This window comes from Phacochoerus africanus, chromosome 10, assembly GCF_016906955.1.
Source record: "Phacochoerus africanus isolate WHEZ1 chromosome 10, ROS_Pafr_v1, whole genome shotgun sequence".
NCBI lineage: Eukaryota > Metazoa > Chordata > Mammalia > Artiodactyla > Suidae > Phacochoerus > Phacochoerus africanus.
The window spans coordinates 101119995-101144239 of record NC_062553.1 but is presented as its reverse complement, the minus strand read 5'-3'; the positions used below and the strand labels follow the sequence as shown (position 1 = coordinate 101144239).

Below are 24245 nucleotides of genomic sequence, written 5' to 3'. Positions count from 1 at the left end.
GCATGATCTCTTTAAGTTATTTTGCTGGTCTCTGAATTTGATTTGGTTGATCATCTTTTTGGCTCATGTGTTTTACTATTCTAGTTCTACTTATCTACTCTGCCTATCAATTTTTTTCTGTTTTTAAACCATCATTTCCTCCTATGCTCTCCGTTGAGAGGCTTTCCTAAGATTGAGACGTCAGCCCTCACCTCATTCTTCCATCCCTGATTCCCTTTTAGAGGACTCTTTACTCTTTTAATATCAGATCTTGTGTGTATACTCATAATTCTGAAGTTTGATTCTCTCTTGAATTCCAGAACCACATTTCTAACTGCTAAATATTTCCTTTGAGATGTTCTGTCAATACCTTATAAGACTTGTAACTCTGCTTTATATACATTAACAAAAAGGGCAGAGGCAAAAAGTGTTAATGTTTTATTTTACTCTTTTCAGAGAAATCCCTGAAACAAAAAAGATTGTGATAAACCTTTATGGTCTTTTTTGTGGATAAAGTTTTGTGAGTTTTATTTCACATATGTAAAATATCTGTCTTCATATTTCATACAAGTTTGTCATATTTTCATCACCAAAACAAAGCATTTATAGTTTTGCCTTCATCCCCCGCATTATTCCATGTTCCTCCCCACCCTCCCAGTGCTACACATTCACACACACACACACACACACATACAATTTGAAATACTATAATGTGCATGAGGTTTGGGCTTTTTGTTATTTTTATTGGTAGTGGTTCAGTCTCTATTTATGAAGTAAAAGATAAAGCTTGTATTACTTTTCTCTTTGCAGGTCTCTATGCCTTGCGAAGAGTCTTGAGGAAACAGCCTAACCTCCCTGATAGCAAGGTAGCTGGGCTGGTGAAGATTACTCTGAAAGATTTCTTGCAGGGGATGAATGACATCAGGCCCAGTGCCATGAGGGAGGTGGCAATTGATGTCCCAAATGTAAGTTATTTGTACCCTCATGCTAGCCACACTATTTGAATTAAACTCCAAAAGAGACTAAGACTATATGGAAACTACTTTCTTACACTAAACTTAAAAAACAACTTTTTTAATTGAAATTTTTTTGAGGTAATTGTAGACTCAGTACAGTTGTAAAGACTGCTTTAAGGAGATCCTATGTATCCTTTACCCAGTTTCCCCCAGTAGTAACATCTTGCAAAACTCTAGTACAATATCACATGCAGGATATTCATATTGATAGAATCACTGATTTTATTCAAATTTCCCCAGTGTTACTTGTACACATTTATGTTTGTGTTGTGTGTGTGTATGTGCCTGTGCAGTTTTAATACATGTAAAGGTTTGCGTATCCATCACCAGAATCAAGATACTGAGGAATTCCATCACCACAGTGATCCCTTGCTTTACTCTTTCATAACTATACCCACCTGTTCCTGCATCCATTTCTGAAATTCTGTAATTTCCAAAATCGTATATAAATGGAATTATACAGTATGTAACTATTTGCAATAGTTTTAGTTTTTTTTTTTTACTTAGCCTAATTCCCTGGAGATTCTTTCAAGTTGTTATACATCAATAATTTGTTCCTTTCTTTTTCTGAGTAATAGTCCATGGTATGCATGTACTATAATTCATTTAACCATTCATCAGTTGAAAGATATCTGGGCTGTTTTTAGTTTGGAACTATTATGAATAAAGCTGCTATGAACATTATTGTGCAGGTATTGTGTGAATATAAGTTTTCATTTCTCTGGTACAAGTGCCCAAGGGTACAGTTACTGTGTTGTGTACTAATACCTTGTTTAGTTTTACCAGAATATATCAACTAGGGTAATTTTAGAACAGCAACAGAAAAAATCTTCTCATTATGATACTTGCTATTAATGATGCCTGATGTTTCCCTGGGATTTTTTTTGCATATACTTTATGATTGACTGTCTTTGCACAGTTTTCAGGCAGATCACTACAAGGGCATGAGAAGTTTACCTTTTATATGTGGACCATCTGTTATGTCACCCATGACCCATGTGGGCCTGATACTCATGAAAAAAAAAGGCCTCAATTTTCTTTGAATGTATTAATATTTTTAGAAAATAAACATTGAAACAAGTATTAGCAGTGCATCCTGCATTATATTATCTTGTAATTATGTATTTTGAAGTGATGAAAAGGAACTATTATTTAAACTTAGACCATGTGGAGCATTTTGCAACGTGGTAGATTGTAAAAAGTGACCACAGATTCTTTCCATGATGGCATTTGCCCTGCACAGCAACCTTGTAGCTCATACTGTAAAAGATAGGGAGTCAAGTTTTTCATCCTCAATCTGCCCTTGGCTATGTAACTTGGTTTGGCCAAAAGGATGTTGGCAGTCATGATGTAGCAGGCTTGAAAGTGCTCAGGGTTTGCCTTCTCTTGCTGGTCTTTGACCTTTCATTAGCTTTGTTGAGAAACTCTACTAGCTTCCTGGAGGATGAGGGACTGTGTGGAGCAGAGATGAGTTCTCCTAGTTGAGATCCCTTCAGTCTAGGTACACCAATTGTCAAACCTGTGATGCCATGCCAAACTATTCCACCCACCCCAATCGAAGTTTGCTCAAACCAGTAGAAATCACCCAGTTAACCCTCAGAATTGTCAGAAGTAATAAATGTTGTTTTGAGCCACTAAATTTTATGTAGTTATTAGCAGAAGCTAAATAAAGCAGACTTTTTTTTTTTTAGCTTCTTATAGAACCCAGTTGATTTGCAAATTAGCTGGGAAATGGTACCCTGGAGATAAGAACATCCTTAAGGACTAGCTGCTAGCTTAGGACAGGTTTTGAATTCTTTTTGAAGCATTTTCAGATTTACTACTGAAAGCTGATCTTTTGGGATTTTTCACAAGTTATGTGGCAGAACATACTAATTTCATGAGAATAATTTAACAGATGGAATTAGAGAATAAAAAATGATTGATCTTGGCTTAGTAGGGAAACTTTTTATATTTTTGGTGCTTATTGTCTAAAGTTTGGGCACATTGCATTGATTGGTATGTATACTTTTATTTGCAGTATTTATCTGTATTTTGTTGGGTACCATTACATAATACAATGGTCAGATACGAGCCTTGTCATCAAATGCCACATGTGAAAATTTTGAGGCATAGAGTTATAAAGCAACTATACCATTCAAAAACATTTTAGTGATTAAAAAAGTTTAGAAACTAAAGAAACATACAGTAGGCCTTTAAACTTAAAGTTAACTGCCTGTGGAGAATTGTGTTTAAACAGTGGCTATCCACTCTCGGAATTGCTGTACTGATTTATTCATCACAAGAACTGGTACTACAACTCCATTTTTAATTACTCTAATAAAAGATTTTTTCCTTTATTTTCTTTTGATAGAGTTTTTACAATCCATGGACTTGTGCCATTTTCCATTTGGCACTTTATTATTTGGCCTAAGGCCATGGTGTACTGTGACGTTACTCATGAGCTCCAAAGTGATTAGCCTTGGTCAGAGTACTTTCTTACATTGCTTTTCATGCTGACTTCAGATTGTAAAAATTTTCCTAAGAAGTCAACATTTCTATATTTGAAATTCTAATCTTCACTCTTCTGATTTCTGGCTGCTATACCCACAGTATATTTGCAAATTAATTCTGCAGAAGGTTTAATACTTATTCTGCAGAAGGTTTAATACTTATTTTGCTTCAAGTAGCTAGTTAATTGCAAACATTTTTTAAATAGTAAATTGAGCATTAAACACCTTTTGAGAAAAGATTTTAGTGTATGAAATTAAACCTTCTAAATCACACTTGCCTAAAGTTCGAAAGAAATGTCTTAAGGTGGGAATGTTGCCAATTATAATATAACGTGTTATTAATTTCAGGAGACCACAGGTGTTAGCCACTTACTTAAATGTAATGTTTCCATTTGGGGTGCTTTTCAAATTGGTGATTATACCAATTGGTGTAATAAAAGTCAAACGTATTTTACAATTAACCGGTGATGAAAGTCAAATGTATTTCTTTTCTGGAGGAATCCTTAGACCCTTTGAATAGGCTAATATGCATTGAAATTTCAGTGTTTCACCCAGAGATAACTGTGAATATTTTGTTAACAGTTACTTAATTCTAATAGATTTTTAAAGAATTTTATAGGTTTTTTGTGCATATAGTTATTTTAATATGTTTAATTTTAGGGTATGTATAGTTTTATATTCTCCTTTTTTTCACTTAAAATTAAATGATAAACAATTTTACTCTAAAATTTCGTGTCAATCATTTTTTTAATGACAGCGTAATAGACTTATGTAGATAAACAGTATTTGTTTTATCCTTTTTCTATTCTCAAATATTTAGGGTTTTTTTTTCTACTTTTTTCTTATGTGGTTATAAATGTATTTGTGTCCAAATTTTTGCATTTATTATTCCTAGAAGTGGAGTTACCAGACTAAAATGTGTTATTTTTAAAGTTTTTGACATATATCATTTAGTTATTTTTCCCCCAGATTTTTCTTACTTATAATCATGTGGTAAAAATATAAAGTTACAAAGAGTGTAAGCAAAATCTCATTTTTCACCTTGATCCTTTTATCTTTTTGCTTTCTGTTACTTTATTTTATTGATTGAAAAGTTCTTTATTACAGGAAACAATGCTGGATAAATTTTAGTTGAATAGGGATTTTAAAAAGGAAATGAAAAATAAGTATCACTTATGTATCTTCTCTTCGCTATGAAAATGATAAATTTTTAGATAAAGGGTATAGCTGAATGGATATTTAATGGAGTTTAAGTTCCATAACAGCAGAGGTTCTTATTTTTTATTTTTATTCTTGGTACTTGGAATAGGGCTAGCACATAATAGATGTCTAATCAATATTTGTTGAATAAATTAGTGAATAACTAATTTTCATGAAAAAAACAAAAAAACGAAAAAGAATATCTCATCCTTTACTAAAGTACATTATTACCCTCATGTAACATTTTTCAAATTTTTCATACTTTATTTTTTTTATTTTTTATTTTTTTGCTATTTCTTTGGGCCGCTCCCGCGGCATATGGAGGTTCCCAGGCTAGGGGTTGAACCGGAGCTGTAGCCACTGGCCTACGCCAGAGCCACAGCAACGCGGGATCTGAGCCGCGTCTGCAATGTACACCACAGCTCACGGCAACGCCGGATCGTTAACCCACTGAGCAAGGGCAGGGACCGAACCCGCAACCTCATGGTTCCTAGTCGGATTCGTTAACCACCACGCCACGACGGGAACTCCTCCAAATTTTTCATACTTTATAAAGCAACTGATTTCTTTATTGAATTTTAACCCTACTGTTGATGAATATAAGTTTTGGAATACAGCGCTAAGCTGTATATTCTGGAAGGATATATAAAATAACACTAAATATTTTCTATAGAACATTGTGCTTCCTTAAACGTTCTTGTTTTATAAAGTAAAAATATAGTGCTTTTCATATTTGTATTTATGTGTTATCTTTGCAATAAATCATTGTGTATCCATCATAACAGTCATCACTGATAAATGGCATTCTTAAATCTGTACAAATTAATTGCCTCAAGTTTATATAATTCATTTATGCATCTTAACACTTCCCTTCCCTCTGGCTTTTCCATTTTCATTTAATGTAGTTTTAAGTTGTCCTTTATTATTTGGAAATAATCCGTCTGTATGCTTTTGATATTACCTTTGGATTGCGGTTTTTAGAATTTGGACCTTTGGTTCAGAATAAGCTAAAAGCCAATAAAAAAATAGGACTTTACTTTCATCTGAACCTACTTTTGTAAAGTGAACTGCAGCTAGAGCTTCAGGACTAACTATATAGCCCCAAACCTGTTTATAAACTTGAATCCATGATAAATGTAGAGGTAATTGGTGGTCAGATTGAGTGTCTACCTCAATGTCAATAGTTAAACATTTTTCATTTATTTTCATTTAAAAAATAGCAAACTTATTAATTATATGAATAATCAAAAGGCTCTCTGACTAATTACATATTCAAAATTAACCGATGTATTTTCATTTTATGCTTTCTCAAATGATTCTAGAACATCAGAATGTGACTAACAAGTTGAATTCCATAGGATGAGCTCATTACTTTGCTGGTGCCAAGATTTGAGTTAAATAGTTTAATTGACCATAATTACATTTCATTCTTCTTGTATCCTCAGGATATTTAGAAGGAATTTGAGTTTCTGTTTTTTAAAAAACAGCACTGTATTCTCTATTTTCTTTATTTCTTACACATTCAAAGGATTGAGAGTTTCTATGATCCTTTACTAAATAACAGATTACTTTTTTGGAATAGATAGTATAACCTGTGGAAATTCTATTAATTCCATATTGGTTCTTGGCAGGGCTTTTGAATTTGGTTTCTTTTGATTTTGCTTCTTATTGTCTAGATAGAATAGTGTCTTCTGTCACTCCCAAGATCCCAGTCTTCCTTACTAACTTCTCTTATGCATTTTTATAATTTTAAGTAATACCAATTGAACAGGAAAGCACATTTGGGAAAATAAATTACTTTTAACCAGGAAATACTCTGTGCCAAAATCAAGACTGTAGTTTTTTAACATTATTAAGTATTGTAGAAGTTAAAAATCTTGCACTCCACTTTTCTTTTTGTACCTTACTTTTCTGACGCTTCTATAGGAGGAATGAGGAGATACAAAAGTTAGTGGAAAGATCACAGTTTCTGTTCTCAGCTCTGATCCTAATTAACTCTGATGAAATTAAATACTTTTCCTTCCAAAATATGAATAGAAGACTGAATTTTTTGTAGTGAGTGTTTTCATTTGAATCTATAAATAATGTTGAGGTTGTCCTAGAGGGATATGCCACACTCTTGTGTGTTAATAATAAATACTCAGTTCAAGAATAGTTCACTTTTTTGTTTCACTTTATTACACTTCACAGATACTGTGTTTTTTATAAATTGGAGGTTTGTAGCAACTCTGTGATGAGCAAGTCTATCAGAGTCATTTTTCTAACACTATTTTCTCACTTTGAGTCAGTTACATTTTGGTAATTATTAAAATATTTCAGACTTTTTCATTATTACTATATTTATTATAGTGACCTCTGATCATTGATCATTTATGTTACTATTGTAATTATTTTAGGGTGCCGCAGATTGCACCCATATAAGATGGTGACCTTAACTGATAATTGTTGTGTGTGTTCTGTCGTGTGTGTCGGTGTGCTCCACCAACCAGCTGTTCCTCTATCTTGCTCCCTCTCCTTGGGCCTCTATTCTCTGACACACAAGAGTATTGAACTTAGGCCAGTTAATAACCCTACAGTGTCCTCTGAGTGTTCAAGTGAAAGGAAGAGTCATGTCTCTCACTTTCAGTCAAAAGCTAGAAATGATTAAGCTTAGTAAGAAAGCCATGTCAAAACCCAAGATAGGCCAAAAGCTACACCAGTTAGCCAGGTTGTGAATGCAAAGGAAAGGTTCTTGAAGGAAATAAGTACTACTCCAGTGAACATATCAATGATATGGAGAAAGTTTTAATGGTCTGGATAGAAGCTTGGATCAGCTACAGCATTCCCTTAAGCCAAAGCCTAATCCAGAGCAAGGCCCACATTCTCTTCAATTCTGTGTTGGGTGGGAGAGGTGAAGAAGCTGCAGAAGAAAAGTTTGAAACTAGCAAAAGTTGATTCATAATGTTTAAGGAAAGAAGCCATATTTGCAACATTGAGGTATAAGCAAGATCAAGCAGTAAGTGCTGATGTAGAAGCTACAGCAAGTTATCCAGAAGATGTAGCTAAGATGATTTATTGAAGATGGCTCTACTAAACAACAGATTTTCATTGTAGATTGAACAGCCTTTTATTGGAAAAGGATTCCATCTAGGACTTCCATAGCTAAAGAGAAGTCAGTGCCTGGCTTTAAAACTTTGAAGGACAGACTGCCTCTTTTGTTAGTGGCTAGTGCAGCTGATGACTTTAAGTTGAAGCCAGCATTTATTTACCATTCCAAAAATCCTAGGACCCTTAGGAATGATACTAATTCTACTTTGCCTGTGTGCTATAAATGGAAAAACTGAGAGTGGATGACAGTGCATCTGTTTACAACATGTTTTACTGACTATTTTAAGCCAACTATCGAGACCTAATAACTCAGAAAAAAAGATTCCTTTCAAGATATTACTGCTCACTGTTTACGAGAAGAGGTAAAAATATCAACATTCACAGGATTTTGGGAGAAGTTGATTCCAACCCTCATATATGTGTGAGGGGTTCAAGACTGTAGTGAAGGAAGTAAATGTATATATGATAGAAACAGCAAGAGAATTGCAATTAGAAGTGATTGAATTGCTGCAGTCTCATGATACAGCTTGAACGAGTTGCTTCTTAGAGGTGAGCAAAGTGGATTTTTGAAATGAAATCAGAGGAGGTGCTGTGGAAATTGTTGAAATGACAACAAAGGGTTTAGAACATTGTATAAACTTAGTTGATAAGAAATTCTACTGTGGTTAAAATGCTATCAAATATTGCATACCACAGAGAAATTGTGAAAGGAAGAGACAATCCATGTGATAAACTTCATTGTTGACTTATTTTAAGAAGTTGTCACAATCACGCCAGCCTTTAGCCGCCCCTCTGGTCAGTCAGCAACCATCAACATTAAGACATGACTTCTACCAGCATAAGATTATGACTCGTTGAGGGCTCAGATGATGATTAGCATTTTTTAGCAAGTTTTAAAGAAGTTTTTTTAAGTAAAATATAGTTGACTTACAATGTTGTACCAATTTCTGTTGTACAACAAAGTGAAACAGTCATACATATATACGTATTCCCTTTTATTATCTTCTGTAATTCTATCGTGTGGTCTATCCTAAGAGACTAGAATATAGTCCCTGTGACAAACAGTAGGACTTCCTTGCTTATCCAATCTAAATGTAATAGTTTTCATATAAATTCTCCAAACTCCCAGTCCATCCTACTCCCTCCCCCCACTCCTTGGCAACCACAAGTCTGTTCTCTATGTCTGTGAGCCTGTTTCTGTTTTGTGGACAGGTTCCTTTGTGCCATATTTTAGAGTCCACGTATAAGTGATAACATGGTCTTTGTCTTTCTGACTTATTTCACTTAGTATGAGAATCTCTAGTTGCATCCATGTTGCTTTTTAAAAATTTTTATCAGCAGGTATTTTTTAATTAAGGTGTGCTTACTATTTTTTTATACATAATTCTCTTATTACTTATTGGATTGCAAAATAGTGTAAGTATAACTTTCATAGGCACTGGGAAACCAAAAAATTCACACGACTTATTGACATAATTTGCTTTATTGAGGTGTTTTTGTTTTTTGGTTTTTTTTGGTCTTTTTGTCTTTTTTTTTAGGGCCACACCCATGGCATATGGAAGTTCCCAGTCTAAGGGTCAAATTGGAGCTGTGGCTGCCGACCTGTATCACAGCTACTGCAATACAGGATCCAAGCCACATCTGCAACCTAATACTACAGATCATGGCAACACTGTATCCTTAACCTACTGAGTGAGGCCAAGGATCAATCCCATGTCCTCATGGATACCAGTCAGGTTCCTTACCACTGAGTCACAATGGAAACTCCTTATTGAGGTAGTCTTGAACTGACCCCGCAATATCTCTTAGATATGTCTGTAATACTTGATGAGTGCTAGCTAAAAACATGGATTTTCATTTAAAGCAAGGGAAATCATTTGTAGGGTTAATGTGATTCTTTTGTGGTACCACCTTTTTCACTTCACCTTATATAGGTATGGAATAATTACAGACTTAATCTGATCTTGCTCATTAGTCCTTCTGGCCCAATCTGTCTTAAAAGGCCATCTGCTTAATTATGTATTGATAATCTCTAAGATGAAGTCTAAGCTTTTTTTTCAATTTGGTGTTCATTACCTGGCTTATTCCGCCTTCCTCACTTTCATCTTATGTTGTGCGCATCTTATTAAACCATTTCATATTTTTGCACGTTGTTCTATCTTCTGCCTGAAAGTTTACTTTTTGACCTCTCAGTTACCAAAGATCTTATAATATGATTCCTAATATGCACAGCACACAAAGCATACACGTATATGCCTTGCGGACCTTTTGTCTTACACATCTTTGAATCCCCTCTGTTTAGCAAATAGTACCAACTAAATAAAAACTTGCTGAATGATTAAATGTTTTTTGCTTTGTCTTCATTAAAAAAGCATCTGAAATTTTTTTTTGTTGGAGGACATCTTGGAATCTTTTTGTTTTTATGTAGTATCCCTAAGTAATTTGGTATATTTATGATTTCTTATCAAAATAAATGTACTTAAATATTTGAAATGTTAAGAAGCTCCACATCCTTAACCCAGCAGAGAATTTGGAATAGGTGCCAACTCATTTGCTTGTACCTAGCTTCTTGTCCTTATGTTGGTACTTGTTAGTATGAAAGAACAAAAGGAAAGGTACTCTTTGATTCAGTATTTTCTATAAAAATAATACTTTCAAAAGAATGTTTGTCCCTGGCAGTGTAAAACCTAGCACCTAGCAAACAAGAGGATCTTAACTCACAGGTGAATAAGGGCAGTGTTAGCCCTTCTGGAGCTATTGAATCACTCTCATAGTAATTCTTCCAGTTCATTAATTTTTATATTGTCTTCCTCAAACTTGTCCATAAAAGTTTTGTTTTAACCTGATCATCAGGTCTTTTGGATTCTGTGGGTGTGCAGTTTGAATTGAGTTTTCGGTTTTTGTTTGATTTGTGTATTGTTGGATGCTTGTCCAGAAAGTATTGTTAAGATATTTGTAGGGGGCACTTCCCTTGGGAAACTTATCTCTCTGCTCTGTCTGTGCATGTTTGACAGCTGTTCCTTCACTTCTAATTTTATTATTAATTCAAAAAGTTTATAAAGACATATGTGAGCAGCTGTTCATTATTTTCATCAGGACAAAATAGGAAAGGTCCCAACTATTATCAGGAGTGATTTGGCTTAGATAGTAGGAATAATTTTCTGACAGTTATGATATAGTGTAGCTTATTTAAAAGAGAATTACAGAATTAAAAATAATTTTAAAGAGCATAAAATAGTATTTGCTGAAAGATGAGTTGAAAGGTGAAGTGCCGACTGAAGATAGGATAGAGAACCAGCTAGTTTTTGAATTCCAGTTTTAGTCCTAGGATTTTGTGATTTTATGTTGATGTTTATGAAAGATGAGAGGAGTTGAAAGATGAAGTACTGACTAAAGATAGGATAGTGAACCAGCTAGCTTTTGAATTCCAGTTCTAGTTCTAGGATTTTATGATTTCATGCTGATGTTTATTCTTCTTTTACAGACTAATTTTCTCATGACTTTCTGTGCTTTGAGACTCTTCTATGCAATCATTTTAAAGGAAATTTATGTTTATTTTTTAGCTAACATATTAGCTGTAGACAGACTCATCATTTATTTAGCATTCAGGTGATAGATTAAGATGCAAAATTTGTTTGCTCTTAGTTTAAGAAATGTAGTAATCACACAAAAAGGAACAGTATAGAAAAGTTACGTTTTTTAAATTTTGTTCATGATACTACAAATGTAGTGGCTTGATTTTCCTCTATCTTTTGTCACCAGTCCTTCAAAATATAACTGTTCATTGAGATCATCTTTCAGACATTTAAATAAAATATCATATTTTTTAGTTACCATGTGCCAGGCAAAGTGCAAGTAGTGTAATATATCATACTGTTTGACTCTCACGATAATCCTAAGAATTTAGGTTTCTTTGTCCTATTACAGATAAGAAGAACCTTAGAGAGATGAAGTTAATTGCCCAAAGTGACACAGTAACTAGGAAGATATATATGAAAAAAAGCATGAAGTTTTTAAAAAGCCTAATATAAAATTGTGTGTACTTTATGATCTCAGTGGAAACACATGCACAGGAGACTAGGAGGCACTACACCAAAATATTAATCATGGTTACCATTAGGTGTTGGGAAAACAGTTAATTCTTACATTGTCCTTCATAATTTTTTATAGGCTGTACTTATAACAGCTATCCTCATAAACAAGTGAGGTGGGAATTGCTGTTATTATTTTCATATTCTAACACCATGACATGTCTTACATATATGCAACATTTTTCAAATCTCTGTCTTCACCTTCTCACATATTTAAGAACTGTTAACCTATTTTATATTTTTTCCAGTAGTTTTTGTATTAATTTTTGTGAAGGCATATTTTATGTCTTTAGACAAAAACTGTGTCTTTTAGGATACTTTTCTTATTCCTCTAGTTAGAAAATTTTGAGGACATTATCTTACTTACCTTTGTGCCCTTACAATCTCTAAGACAAGCTGAATACATAGAAGACATTTCTTGAAGTTTATTGGATTTATTTCCCTTATAAATTCCAACCACAGTACAATAATTGGAAACTAATTCCCTAATTTCTGAATAAGTTTCTTTTTCTCTTTTAATATAGCTTTCAATTACATTATTGCCCAAGTCTGAATCCTGACCATTACCCTTGATTTAATTTTCCTTTTACCATCTCCTTTCAAAATCTAATTAATTATCAAGACTTGTTGATTAGCCTTATTTAATATAGTTTAATATGGTTTTTATCTTTTTCTTCTTCTCTACAGCCCCATTGCTACTACTTTAGTTCAGATAGCCACAGTCTCTTATGGGAATTACTGTAGAAGTCTTTCTTCCCCATCCTCCCAATTCTGATCCTCATTCTACTTTGTAATCACAGTGATCTGCTAGAAATCTGATCATGTCATTTCTTTATGCGCATTGCTCTTTTAATATTTTATGAGTCTTCAAGTTCTCATAGCTCCCTATATTGGCTAAACTCCTTTGTTTCTGCTCCTCTCTTGGCTCTCTAAATTTTACCCCTACTGAATTACTTTTAGTTTTCCTAATGTATAATGTTTTTTTGCTCTGTCTTTTCCATGCCATTTGCTTTTACTTTTAGCTGACTATTTTCTGTATGTTTATCAGATCCCACATTGTATGACACTTCTGAAAAGCTTTTTCTGACCATCCATTGTAAACTCTGTGACCACCCTTTTAGCATATGCCGGGCTTTAGAGTAATTGCATAATTATAGAAGTATGTCTTTTTTAGGAAATATTCCATCAGGTTAAAAACTCAGAATGGGCAAGAAATGTTTTTTTCTCTAGGATCCAGGATAGTGTGAAATAGGTATTTAGTCAGTATTTGATAGATTGATTGATGGTTTTTTTTTTTTTTTTGTCTTTTTAAGGGCACACCCATGGTATATGGAGGTTCCCAAGCTAGGGGTCGAATTGGAGCTTTAGCTGCTGGTCTACACCACAGCCACAGCCACACCAGATCCAAGCCGAGTCTGCGACCTACACCACAGCTCACAGCAACGCTGCATCATTAACTGAGTGAGGCCAGGGATGGAACCTGTGTCCTCATGGATACTAGTCAGATTTGTTTCCACTGAGCCGTGATGGGAACTCCTTGATTGATGATTTTGCAGATGACTTTGCTTCATATTTTCCTGAAGCTAGAGAGCTCCTGTGACAGTTCCTTTAACTCCCTGCTTTCCTGCCAGTCTTAAACTTAATATCTTTATCTTTTTACTCTCCTTTCCTATCACTGTTTGGGAGGATAAAATGTTTTAACTAAAATGTAGAGTGAGAAATAGAAATGCAATAGAAGTAGAGGGGTATTAACTATCTTTCAAGAAGTTTAGTCGTGAGAAATAGATACAACATTTAGTAGAAAGAATGTCAAAGTAAGGTTGTTTTGAGGGATGGGGGAAATGAAATATTTGTAGGCTGAGGAAAGAATGTAGTGAAGAATATAATTGAGGCAGAAATAGAGAGAGACAGCTTGCTTCATAATGAAGCTAGAGTCCAAATGTCAGGAGATAGGAAGAGACAGGATTGTTTCATTTTTCTTCTGGTTCTTAAACAGCCTTCAGGATGATGGACCAACTTCTCAGTATAGACTACTAGTCCATGCTGTGGCATCAGTGTTTTGGTCTTTCCATGTCCAGTGAACATTCACATTTCTGGTGAGAGCATCTTAATTTCTCTTTCTCCAGCCCCTTATCCAGCAGACACTGTTTGCTGCTTTTCCCTGATCCCTAACTAAAGGGATCATCTTTTATGATACGGATTTCCTTTTATTTTGGTGATTTCTATGTTTGTTTTATGGAGGTGTTTCAGGGGTTTAATATCTAATATTAGATTCTTTTAAATGGCTCTTTTTAAAGACTTAAAAAAACTGATTAAAAACCAAACACACTCAAATGTTAAATGCCAGTGTTTATCATATTGAAGATTATCAGGTGTTGCCAGGTTTATTTAGTTTCATACAAATCTAAGAAAAATATCCTCCTAGCCATTTATAGGCATAACATTGAACTTTGTTTTAAATGTTATTGATTAGGAAGAATACAGTTCTGTGCTGATATTTAAGAAAATTTTATCTGCATATGTGTGCTTATGTAGATTAGCTTAAGTGAGTATTCCACTACAGTATTCAAGGTATAACTCAGACATGCTCCAAGGCGTGGAATATCTGCTCCTCATGGAGCATGTTCACAGGATGCTGTACTCATTATGTAGGCATAGTAACTGCATCGTAACAACTGAAGGAGAATCATGCAGCATCATAACAATAACATAGTATCATTTTAGTCTTTATAAAAGTGTAAGGAGTTGCTTCTTTAATTTGTGTATTTATCATAGTTATAAATATAGATTTTATCTGTTACCTGTTATGCACATGCTGTCCCTCTCTATATGCATGCATGCATGTGTGTATGCATGTATGTGTGTTGTATGTATGTACATATGCCACTGCTAAAAGACGTAAAAGCAAAAAGTACTGATTTAATTAAACCACTATTCAGTAACATCATTGCCAGATCTACTGAACATTTCTTCTTAATTCTCTCTACTTTCTCATCTATTTAGTTTTTGGTAGTTGTTGACTACCCTCCTTAAAAATTTCTTCCCAGGATGTTTATTTTTATGAGAGGTATGCTAAAGTATTTAGAAGTGTCATGATATCTGTAGCCTCTTTTAAAAAGGTTCAATGGGAAATTTAAAGTATTTCTACTTTTGTGTGTCTTGTTTGTGTATGTGTGTAGAGAGAGAGAAAGTGAGTGCACATACTAAAGCAAAATTGGTAAATATTAAAAATTGGTGAATTTTGACAAGGAGTATATATTCATTTACAGTACTGATTTTTCTTCAGCTTTTGTTTAGGTTTGAAAAATTTCAAAATTAATTAAAAAGTAAAAGTAAAGGATAAAGAACAGATCAGAAACACCCAAGAATATAAGCAGGAGCACGTCAGTATGTCACAATGCTGCTGCATGTCTGTCTATAATAGGCCTGGTTATACAGATAACAGTCACCTTCTGTGGTAAACAATCACTTTGATACTTCCGATACTAGCTGGGGATGTTATTAGGGCCATGAGCTCATGTGCATTGATCTCAGGTTTAATTTTAACTTTATTAATTGGTGAAATCAGAAATCAGGAAAAAAAAAAGGGAAAATGAAAACCAAGGCTAATCATGCTGCAGAGAAACATGCATATATATAACTCATGCCATTAAAATAGATAATGTTGTTGAATAGCAAGCTGGCATTGGGTATTAAGAGACCAAAAATGTTCATGCCTTTTAATCCAGTAATCTCACTTCTTAAATCCCAACAAAGCAATTTAGAAAAAAAAAATTAAATCAGATCTCAGGGTTATGGTTGATAATACATCATTCTTCTGGTTCTGTGAACAAAAACCAAAAGCAACAGAACTCCCCCCCCAAAAAAAATGCAAGTTCATTTGGAAAAAGTAATCTTTTCCTGATAATAACAAACAAAACCTCTTTTTTTGGGGGGGCTTGTAGATTATTTGATTTCTGATTTTTTTCCTCTTTTCCTCTTGCCTCTCACTTATAGGTAGTGCTCAGTGAACTGCCTTTCATCCACGTCTTCTCATGGTTGGCAGTTTTAATCATGATCTCATGATTTCTATTGTTTGTATGTAGATATATCTGAAATCTAAAATTTTAGAACTGTTCTCCTTCCAGAGCCCCATTCGTGACATATATTCTCTGTTTTTTATGTATATTTAATTGTGAATGTATTCAATTCTGAGTATCAAAAAAAAAACCCCTATCTTATTTATTATCGCTCTGAAAGATCATTTTTTTCTGTGGTCCATATTGTTATTCTTTTTTTTTGGTCTTTTTAGGGCCGCATTTTTGGCGTACGGAAGTTCCCAGGCTAGGGGTCAGTTTGGAGCTGTAGCTCCTGGCCTACACCACAGCCAAAGCAATGACAGATTTGAGCCACGTCTGTGACCTACACAACAGCTCGCAGCAAGGCCGGATCCTTAACCCACTGATCGAGGCCAGGGACTGAACCTGCATCCTCATGGATGCTAGTCAGATTCGTTTCCACTGTGCCACGATGGGAACTCCCATGGTCCATGTTCTTATCAACCAGTCTTAAAATCTTTAGCTTCAGATTCACCCACTTTCTTCCTCTGTCTTCAAAACCCTCAGCTGTAGACCTGCAGTATCTTTCCAGTGTATCTTCATCATCTCCATGTAATTATCCTAGTTCAGGCTTGCTTTTTTTAAAAAGAATGTTTATGATAGATCCTTAATTAGTCTCCCTGCACACTCTCTCCCCTCTAATGAATCTTGTCAGAAAAGTCTTTCTAAAGCATGATCAGACCGTATTACTTTCTAGATTAAAAATCTACAAAGACTTCTTAAAACAAAAGAGGTTTTTTGAAATCCATCTGGTCTTCAGGGTCCTCCATTATATGGCTTGAACTTTTCCTTTATTTATCTGCCTCAAACCTTTTCTTTCGTCTCATCTTCTTCACACTTCCGTTTGAGCCTTTCATAATTTTTTTTGCCTCTTCCTATTTCCATGTTTTCACATTTTTGGACGTCACCCATACTTCAAGAGTTGACTTTCAGATTGCCTTCAAGCAGGGAGTAATCTTTTCTTCCTGGCAACTCCCAAAGGCTTTGTCTGTTTCTTTGTTATTGTAGTTAGTATCCTTTCCATTGTAATATGGTTATTTATGTGCATGTTACTGATAGTTGTTAAGTTCTTTAAAGTCTGAATTTGTGTTTCATCTAGTTCCTATGTACATTATCTGGCACATGGTTATTAATGAATATTTATTCAGTAAATAATATGTAAAGAGCTTTCTTGTTTTGGGGACATTTTGAGGGGAAGAAAATTTAATATACCAAAGTAGGAAAGAGCATATGTTCCATAAGGACCTACAGAAATATATATGGAAGTAATTTTACTTAAAAAATATATAAGAAATTAGATCTGTAGATGAGATTTTGGATCAACAGATGAAAACTAATTTTTAAAGCTTTGTAGAATATATAGACTTAACAGTATGTTCAGTCACTTGAACAGTAACTTATACAAGACTTGCAAACAGAAACATTTTGATTTTCTTTAGTTATTTCTATAATATGGAGCTCACATTTTATAAACTCCTAATTTACTTCTTGATATTATTGAATTTTTTTAGGGTATTACTGATTCTTAAATAGTTCTGTTTTCCTTCTTGCACATTTTCTTTAAAAAATTTTTTTATATATATTTGTTTGTTTTGTAGGTATCCTGGTCAGATATAGGAGGGCTGGAAAATATCAAACTGAAATTGAAACAGGCTGTGGAATGGCCCTTGAAACATCCAGAGTCTTTCACTCAAATGGGTATTCAGCCACCTAAAGGAGTTCTTCTATATGGGCCACCAGGATGCTCTAAAACAATGATTGCAAAGGCTTTGGCTAATGAGAGTGGGCTGAACTTCCTAGCTATAAAGGTATGGTATTAAGTTTGGGGTTTGTTTTCTTTTCGCAGATGTACCCATGGCATATGGAAGTTCCCAGGCAAGGGATCAAATTGCAGCTGCAGCTGCAGGCCTACGCCACAGCCACAGCAATGCTGGATCCAAGCCACATCTGCAGTCTACACTGCAGCTTGTGGCAACACCAAATCCTTAACCCACTGAGTGAGGCCAGGCATTGAACCCGAACCCTCACTAACACTATGTTGGAATCTTAACCCACTGAGTCACAACAGGAACTCCTGGTATTAAATTTTTAAATTACTACTCTCTCTTCCAGCCTCCCTATCATCCATCCTCTGATACCTGTCCTTTAGGAGAACATGAAAAATTGTCTTAAGGGGTAGTTGATTTTTATTTGAGATTGATGGCAGTATAATACAGGATGATGAGAGAGAAATAGTATCTATGATCAGCAAATCATGGTGGACAATAGAAGTCTGCTTTATTTAGTTTCTTCATTCTCAGTACTTCTTAACCATGTGTAATAGAAACCAATTTTCTTTAGTTTCTGCATTTTTAATTATGCCAATCCCTTTTGTTTAACCATGACTTAATTATAAATTTGATTGTGAATTTAGTTGTTACATATAGCGTATTTTAAAAGAAACCAAATACTTTATATGGTAAAAATAAATTCCTTAAAAACATTTTTCTAGTCAGAGGCTAAATGTACATTATTTATATACTGAAACACATATTTTATTCACTGCCCTGCCCTATTACTTGGGATAGATTATCTTACCTGTTATGTAGTTTCACATTTACTTTAGGACCAGATATTAATTTTGTTATAACTTCTATACAACATGATTGTATATCTATTTACTACACACACACACACACACACACACACGCATATTAAAAACCTTATATCCATTTCTGTGGACCTTTTCACAAAAACATATATCTAAATATGTAAATTATCAAAATCATTTCAGAAAAGGCACATGATTTTGATATTGTCAGGGAATTTTTTGCAATAAAGTGTTTTCTATCTTAGAACATTGAAATCATTGGCAGTTTGAAGGTGTAAAACATTTCAGAGTATCAGATTTTTAGTTTACTGTTGACTCTTGAACAACATGAGTTTGAACTGGGTGATTCCACTTATACACGAATTTTTTTCTATAGTGAATACCACAGTATTACATTATCTGAGGTTGATTAAATCCAAGAATGTGAAGGAACTATGCATATGGAGGGCTGACTATAAGTTATACTCAGATTTGCTCAGAGGATCAGAGCCCCTCACCCTTGTGTTATTCAAGTATCGAATATTTAAACTATTTAAATTTTTTGAGGAATGATATTTAGATGTATTTAGGCTATTTGCTTTTTAAGAATTGTTATCTTCACAATTACTAGTGTTTGCCCATTTTTTATTAATTTTTGCCCATTATGTTTGCCCATAGTTTTGAAGGCTGCAGGTTTAAACGGTGGAGTAATGAGTGATTTTGAAACTTCCAGAGACATCTTGATTTCTCTTTGGCCCTTGTCCTCTTGTAATGGACATGGCCATTTTACTGGCATTACTTACACTTTTTTTCTGTCATCTCCATTTTTCTCTACCTACCTTCAGCAATTGTATATTCATAATATTTGAATTTTTCCTGTCTAATGAAAGTCTGAAACTTATTTAATGAGGTCTTAGCTCAGAGTTACACTTGAACATCAAGGAAGAGCATGTACATTTTCTTACAAATTAGTGTTGGATTCTTTTGTGATCCACGATAACAGTTCCAGGCTCTACCAGGACTGCTTTCTGCCAGTCCTGGGATTACTTACAAATATATTACTACTGCTTTTGAATATGAAAACTTTCATAACTTTACAGTTTCATTTTTGTCTTTTTTCTTGGTGAGAAAATGACAAAAAAAAGATTTTTTGAAAGGTTTATCTTGGACACTCTTCACGTGTAAGTAATCATCCATGTGTGAACTTATATGCACCTTTTCATTAAGTTTATAATTCTTTCAGATCGTTCCAAATATAAGTGATGTTAAGAAATTTTCTTAGTAAATTGAGAATGTACTTGCGTAGCAATTATTGCATATCCTATTTACTAATTTTTATTTAATGTGGATTTTTATTCATTATACAATTTAGTGTAGTTTGACAGTATTACTCAATTTTTGTATCTAGGTGGAGGATATAATTAATGAACAATGTGTCTTCATTTTACTATTCTTTCAACTTCCCTGTATGTTTAAAAATTATGGAAGAAAAAGTTGGAAACATAAGAAAATGATTTGCTTTTCTGTGCATTTTCATTGGCCCTTTCATCTTTACACTGATTAATGCTTGGTCTAAAGAGTTAAAGTAGCTATATCATATAGCTTATGTATGGGGAAGTTTAGTCAAAGAAGTTAGAATTCATGTTGTATTCTTTTTTTCTTCGTAAGAAGAAAAAGTTATCTTTTGTTTCCAAGATAGATGTTTGTTTTCTATGAGATTTGTGTTATAAATTTGAACTTCTAGAAATAACAAATCTTACATATTTTGAAAGTGATTAGAAAAAGATGACACTGGTATTGGGAAACAGAAGTATTTTGGGTGTATTGAAAGAATACAAAACAAACAAACAAAATGAAAAAGAATAAACTCCCTAACACTTTTCACAATGATAATTACCTTTAATTCCCGAAATAAAGAATTTTAAAACCTTACTTTAGCTTCCCCTATGCATCTTTTCTAAACAGTGATTAAAATATTGATACTCTACTGAGAGTTAAGACTTTACCTTGGCTTGCATGGGCTCTTAATATCCTTTGGCAACTCTGTGTGTTTTTGTGCAGACTGTAGCACTTGACATATGCTTAAGTTTAGTTTATCTGGGTCAATTACGTCAAAATATTTTCCAGTTGAAATTTCCTCTCTGCTTCTCTCTTACTTTTTGTCTGGAGTGCTACAAAAGATTAATTACCTTTGTATAGCTGGGCAGCTTTACTTTATGAAGAGCTGTTACTGATTCTGGAAAAGATGGGTGGTTAGGCCCCTGATAGGAATTTTTAGCAAGTTCTTTATTAGCTCTACCAGTGAATATAAGAATGTAGTGAGCTTAGTATGTCTTTGACTTTTTGGGGTGATTTCTTCCAGTACATGTCTCAGAGACGAATTGTACAAAACACATCCCATTTTCAGGGAAAAAAACAAACCTATTTTATTCAAAACAGTGCACAGTTCAGAGTAATTACTATTGTTCATTTAATTAAATCCCCTACTATTATTTTATCAAAGGTACATGATAATCTGAATTTGGTAACTTCCAAGTTCATCTTTAAGCTTTAAAAAAAAAAATTGCGAAGGCTAGTCTATAAATCATAGAGCTTTCATTCACATGGAAAACTGCATAGGTATATCTTTTGAATGCTTTAAGGTTAATTTCTAGGATTACAAATAAGGCTAATGATGTTTAATAAGGTGAAGTGACTTTTCCAAGTCAAAATGGTGGTGATGGAATCTTAATTTTATCTCAGGACTTTCTGACTCCAGAGTCTAAGCTAGAGCGAATCACTGTGTTATACAATTTTCCATTTTGCTTTACTTTTCTTTCTTTCTTTTTTCTTTCTTTCCTTCTTTCTTTCTTCATTTTTTTAAAAAATAAAACTAGTGTCCAGTGCTTTTTTTCATTAATTACACCCAGTTACTAGAGAAGAAGTTAATTCAGGCAGTTTCTGTAGGGAAGATTCAGAGATGTGGAAAGATGTTTTTGGCGCCTACTTTAAAAAATAATTTTATTTCTTTAGGACAAAGAAAACTGAGGAAAATAGCATGACCTTGGAGTGGAAACTGGTAGAGTTAATGAGAGACAGTAATCACTGCCAAAGACACAGGAACCTGATGAATTAAGTGGAAGTGTGTCGAAAAAGACTGGTAGTTGAATAATGTAGAGCTTGAAATTTACCCATTATTATAAATCTGTGCCCTTAAGATTGAGTGTGGTAGAAGGAAAAGAGCACTAAGCTAGGATTCAGATAGCTTTGGTTTGATTTCTAACACTTTTTAGCTCTGTAACCTTAAACGAGTTCTCTAAGACAATTTTTTTTTTTCTCATCTGTATAGGCCTTTTGAGAGGCTTATATTAAAAACAAGTGAAAAATTTTAGAGGGTATAACTACTTAACTCCCTCAGTGTGGGACCTCCTACCAGAGAGTTTACTAGGGAAAAGTGGGAGGTGCAGAGTTACTTTGTAGTGGAGAAACCTACCTTAGCCAGGTCATCATGGTTAACATCATTAGTTATTAGCCATGTTGGTAGCATGTACCCTTGTATGATGTGATGAGAATGGCACTTTATTTTTGAGGCCTTCCTCCCAAACACTCATAATCCATGTCTAACTATGACAAAAACATCAAGCAAACCCAAATTTAAGGACATTCTATAAAATACCTGATCGATTCTCCTGTAACCGTCAAGGTCATTAAAAATAAAGAGTCTGAGAAACTGTCACAGTCTACCGGAGCCCAAGGAGACAGGATAGCTAAATATACTATTATGGTTTCCTGGATAAGATCCTGAAACAGAGAAAAGACATTAGTCAGAAACTAAGGAAATCTGAGTAAACTGCGAACTTCAGTTAATAATAATAATAATATATTGATTCATTAATTTTAACAAATGTACTGTTACTGATATATAGTAAGACTAGGGGACACAGTGCATGTTAGGGGTAAGAGTGAATGTGTGGGCACTCTGTATTAGATACTCAATTCTTCTGTACACCTTAACTTTAACCTCCCCCCTCAAAGAAATAAAGGTTTTAAAGTTAGTATCACAGATTGAAACATATTATGTTGAGATTCGAATGTACCTGAAGTTAAAAAGGCCAGCTCAGAGTTCCGTATTGCACTGTACATGATGAGCAGCAGGGAAGGAGAATCATGGGGAGATTGTTGATTGCTTGGGTGAGGGCTTTTGAGGAGATCATCTTTCCCACTCATCATCATAGTGATAGTGGAGAGTTACTGAGAACAAAGCCCTGAGAGGAAATGGGCTGGAGAAACTAGGTTTGGGGCTGCCCTGAGCTTGCCTGTTTCACTGTAGTTCTAGTTGAAGCCTGCAAAGATGTGTTGGTTCTGGCCCCAGACCCAGATCCCAGTATTATAAACAATACTTTCTTTTAGTGTTTTGGTTATTTTTCTTTCACCTTGGGTACAGCTTCTAATTTAGAGTCTCATCAAGAACTATGTCCTGTTTCGTGCCTTTTGTGGACCCTCTTTATTCTCCTCCTATAGGTTTATTGCTACTTGGACTTATCTAGAGTCTCAAACCTTTTGAGTTACTATTTAATTTCCATTAGGGTTTTGTTTTGACTTCTCCAGATAGTGTTGTCTTAAGTGCTCCAGCCTCTTAAGTTGTTTATCACAGTTTGAATGGCTATTAGGGAATAACTAATAGTAATCTATTTGTCTTAGGACGAAAAGTATAGTTACTGTGCCATGGTCAGTATCACAGTTTTGTAGTAGTTTGCCAAGTTACTTAAATTTGGCATTATTGGTGTATGTATCAATATATTTTTTGAGTTGGGCTTGTATCAGGTAACACTGGTATATAAAAATGATGTCTTAACCTGAAAGTGTTCTATAACATTTTGCTACAAGTAAAAAAAAAGAATATATATCACAAATAACAAAACCTTTAGCATTTGAAAATCCAGAAGACGTGAAGAAATTAAGAAGGAAAAGAATAATTTTGTACTTCTAAGAAGTTTACTTAGTCATAGAGTGTTGGTATAATTTTTTATTCATGAATTTCATTTGAGAAATTCTTTTTTCCTTCTTTTTAAATAATATTTTTCCTTTTTAAATCTCTTTTGAGTGAAATTTAATTGGAATTGAAATAAACACTACAAGATCATGTCTATAATACTTTAAAAATATTAGTAAATATTTTACTATTACAACAATAACTATATTAAGCACCTTCTATGTATTGGGCACTGTAAATGGTAAACAAAGTGCATTAGATGGAATCTTGCTGTCTACCAACTCATAGTTTAGTGGAAGAGACATTTGATACAATGATATGGGTAACATTTAGAATTTGGTGATTAATTGTATGTGCAAAATGAGAAAGAAGTTAAAGGTGATTAAAATTTTTACTTTTAATGACTGGCAAATGGAAATAGGAAGAATTAGCACTGAGGAGGAAAAGTAGGTTGGAGCTGGAAGAGTAGGTACCAAATTGGGATTTAGATACGTGGAGTTTGAAACACCTTTAGAACAATACGGCAGATATGTCCAAAAGGCTGTTCAATACAAGTTTGTAATTCAGTAGAATGGTCATTTCTAGAGATGAAAACATGAAAGTTGAGACCTAATGTTTAAGTTTCTGCGTGGTAGTCAGTGAAGGAGATTGAGAGTGACGAAAGCAGTCAGTAATAATGTAAGGGATTCTTCCAGGGGCGTGTTCACATGCATACTTTACAGCAGCGTAAGTGTAGTCAGCA

At 34.1% G+C, this 24245-nt stretch overlaps 1 protein-coding gene across 3 annotated transcripts in view; it reads left to right on the top strand.

Annotated features, from left to right (window-relative positions):
- The window catches only part of SPATA5 (spermatogenesis associated 5), a 320569-nt gene that overhangs the window by 43109 nt on the left and 253215 nt on the right, over window positions 1-24245 (top strand). For all 3 annotated transcript variants that reach the window (XR_007137477.1, XM_047798607.1, XM_047798608.1), the window contains exons 10-11: window positions 790-944; window positions 17561-17770. Coding sequence is in view for 2 of the 3 variants with exons in the window: in XM_047798607.1 (XP_047654563.1) it covers window positions 790-944; window positions 17561-17770 (365 nt within the window). In the remaining variant the exon portion in view is untranslated. The remainder of the gene's footprint in view (window positions 1-789; window positions 945-17560; window positions 17771-24245) is intronic.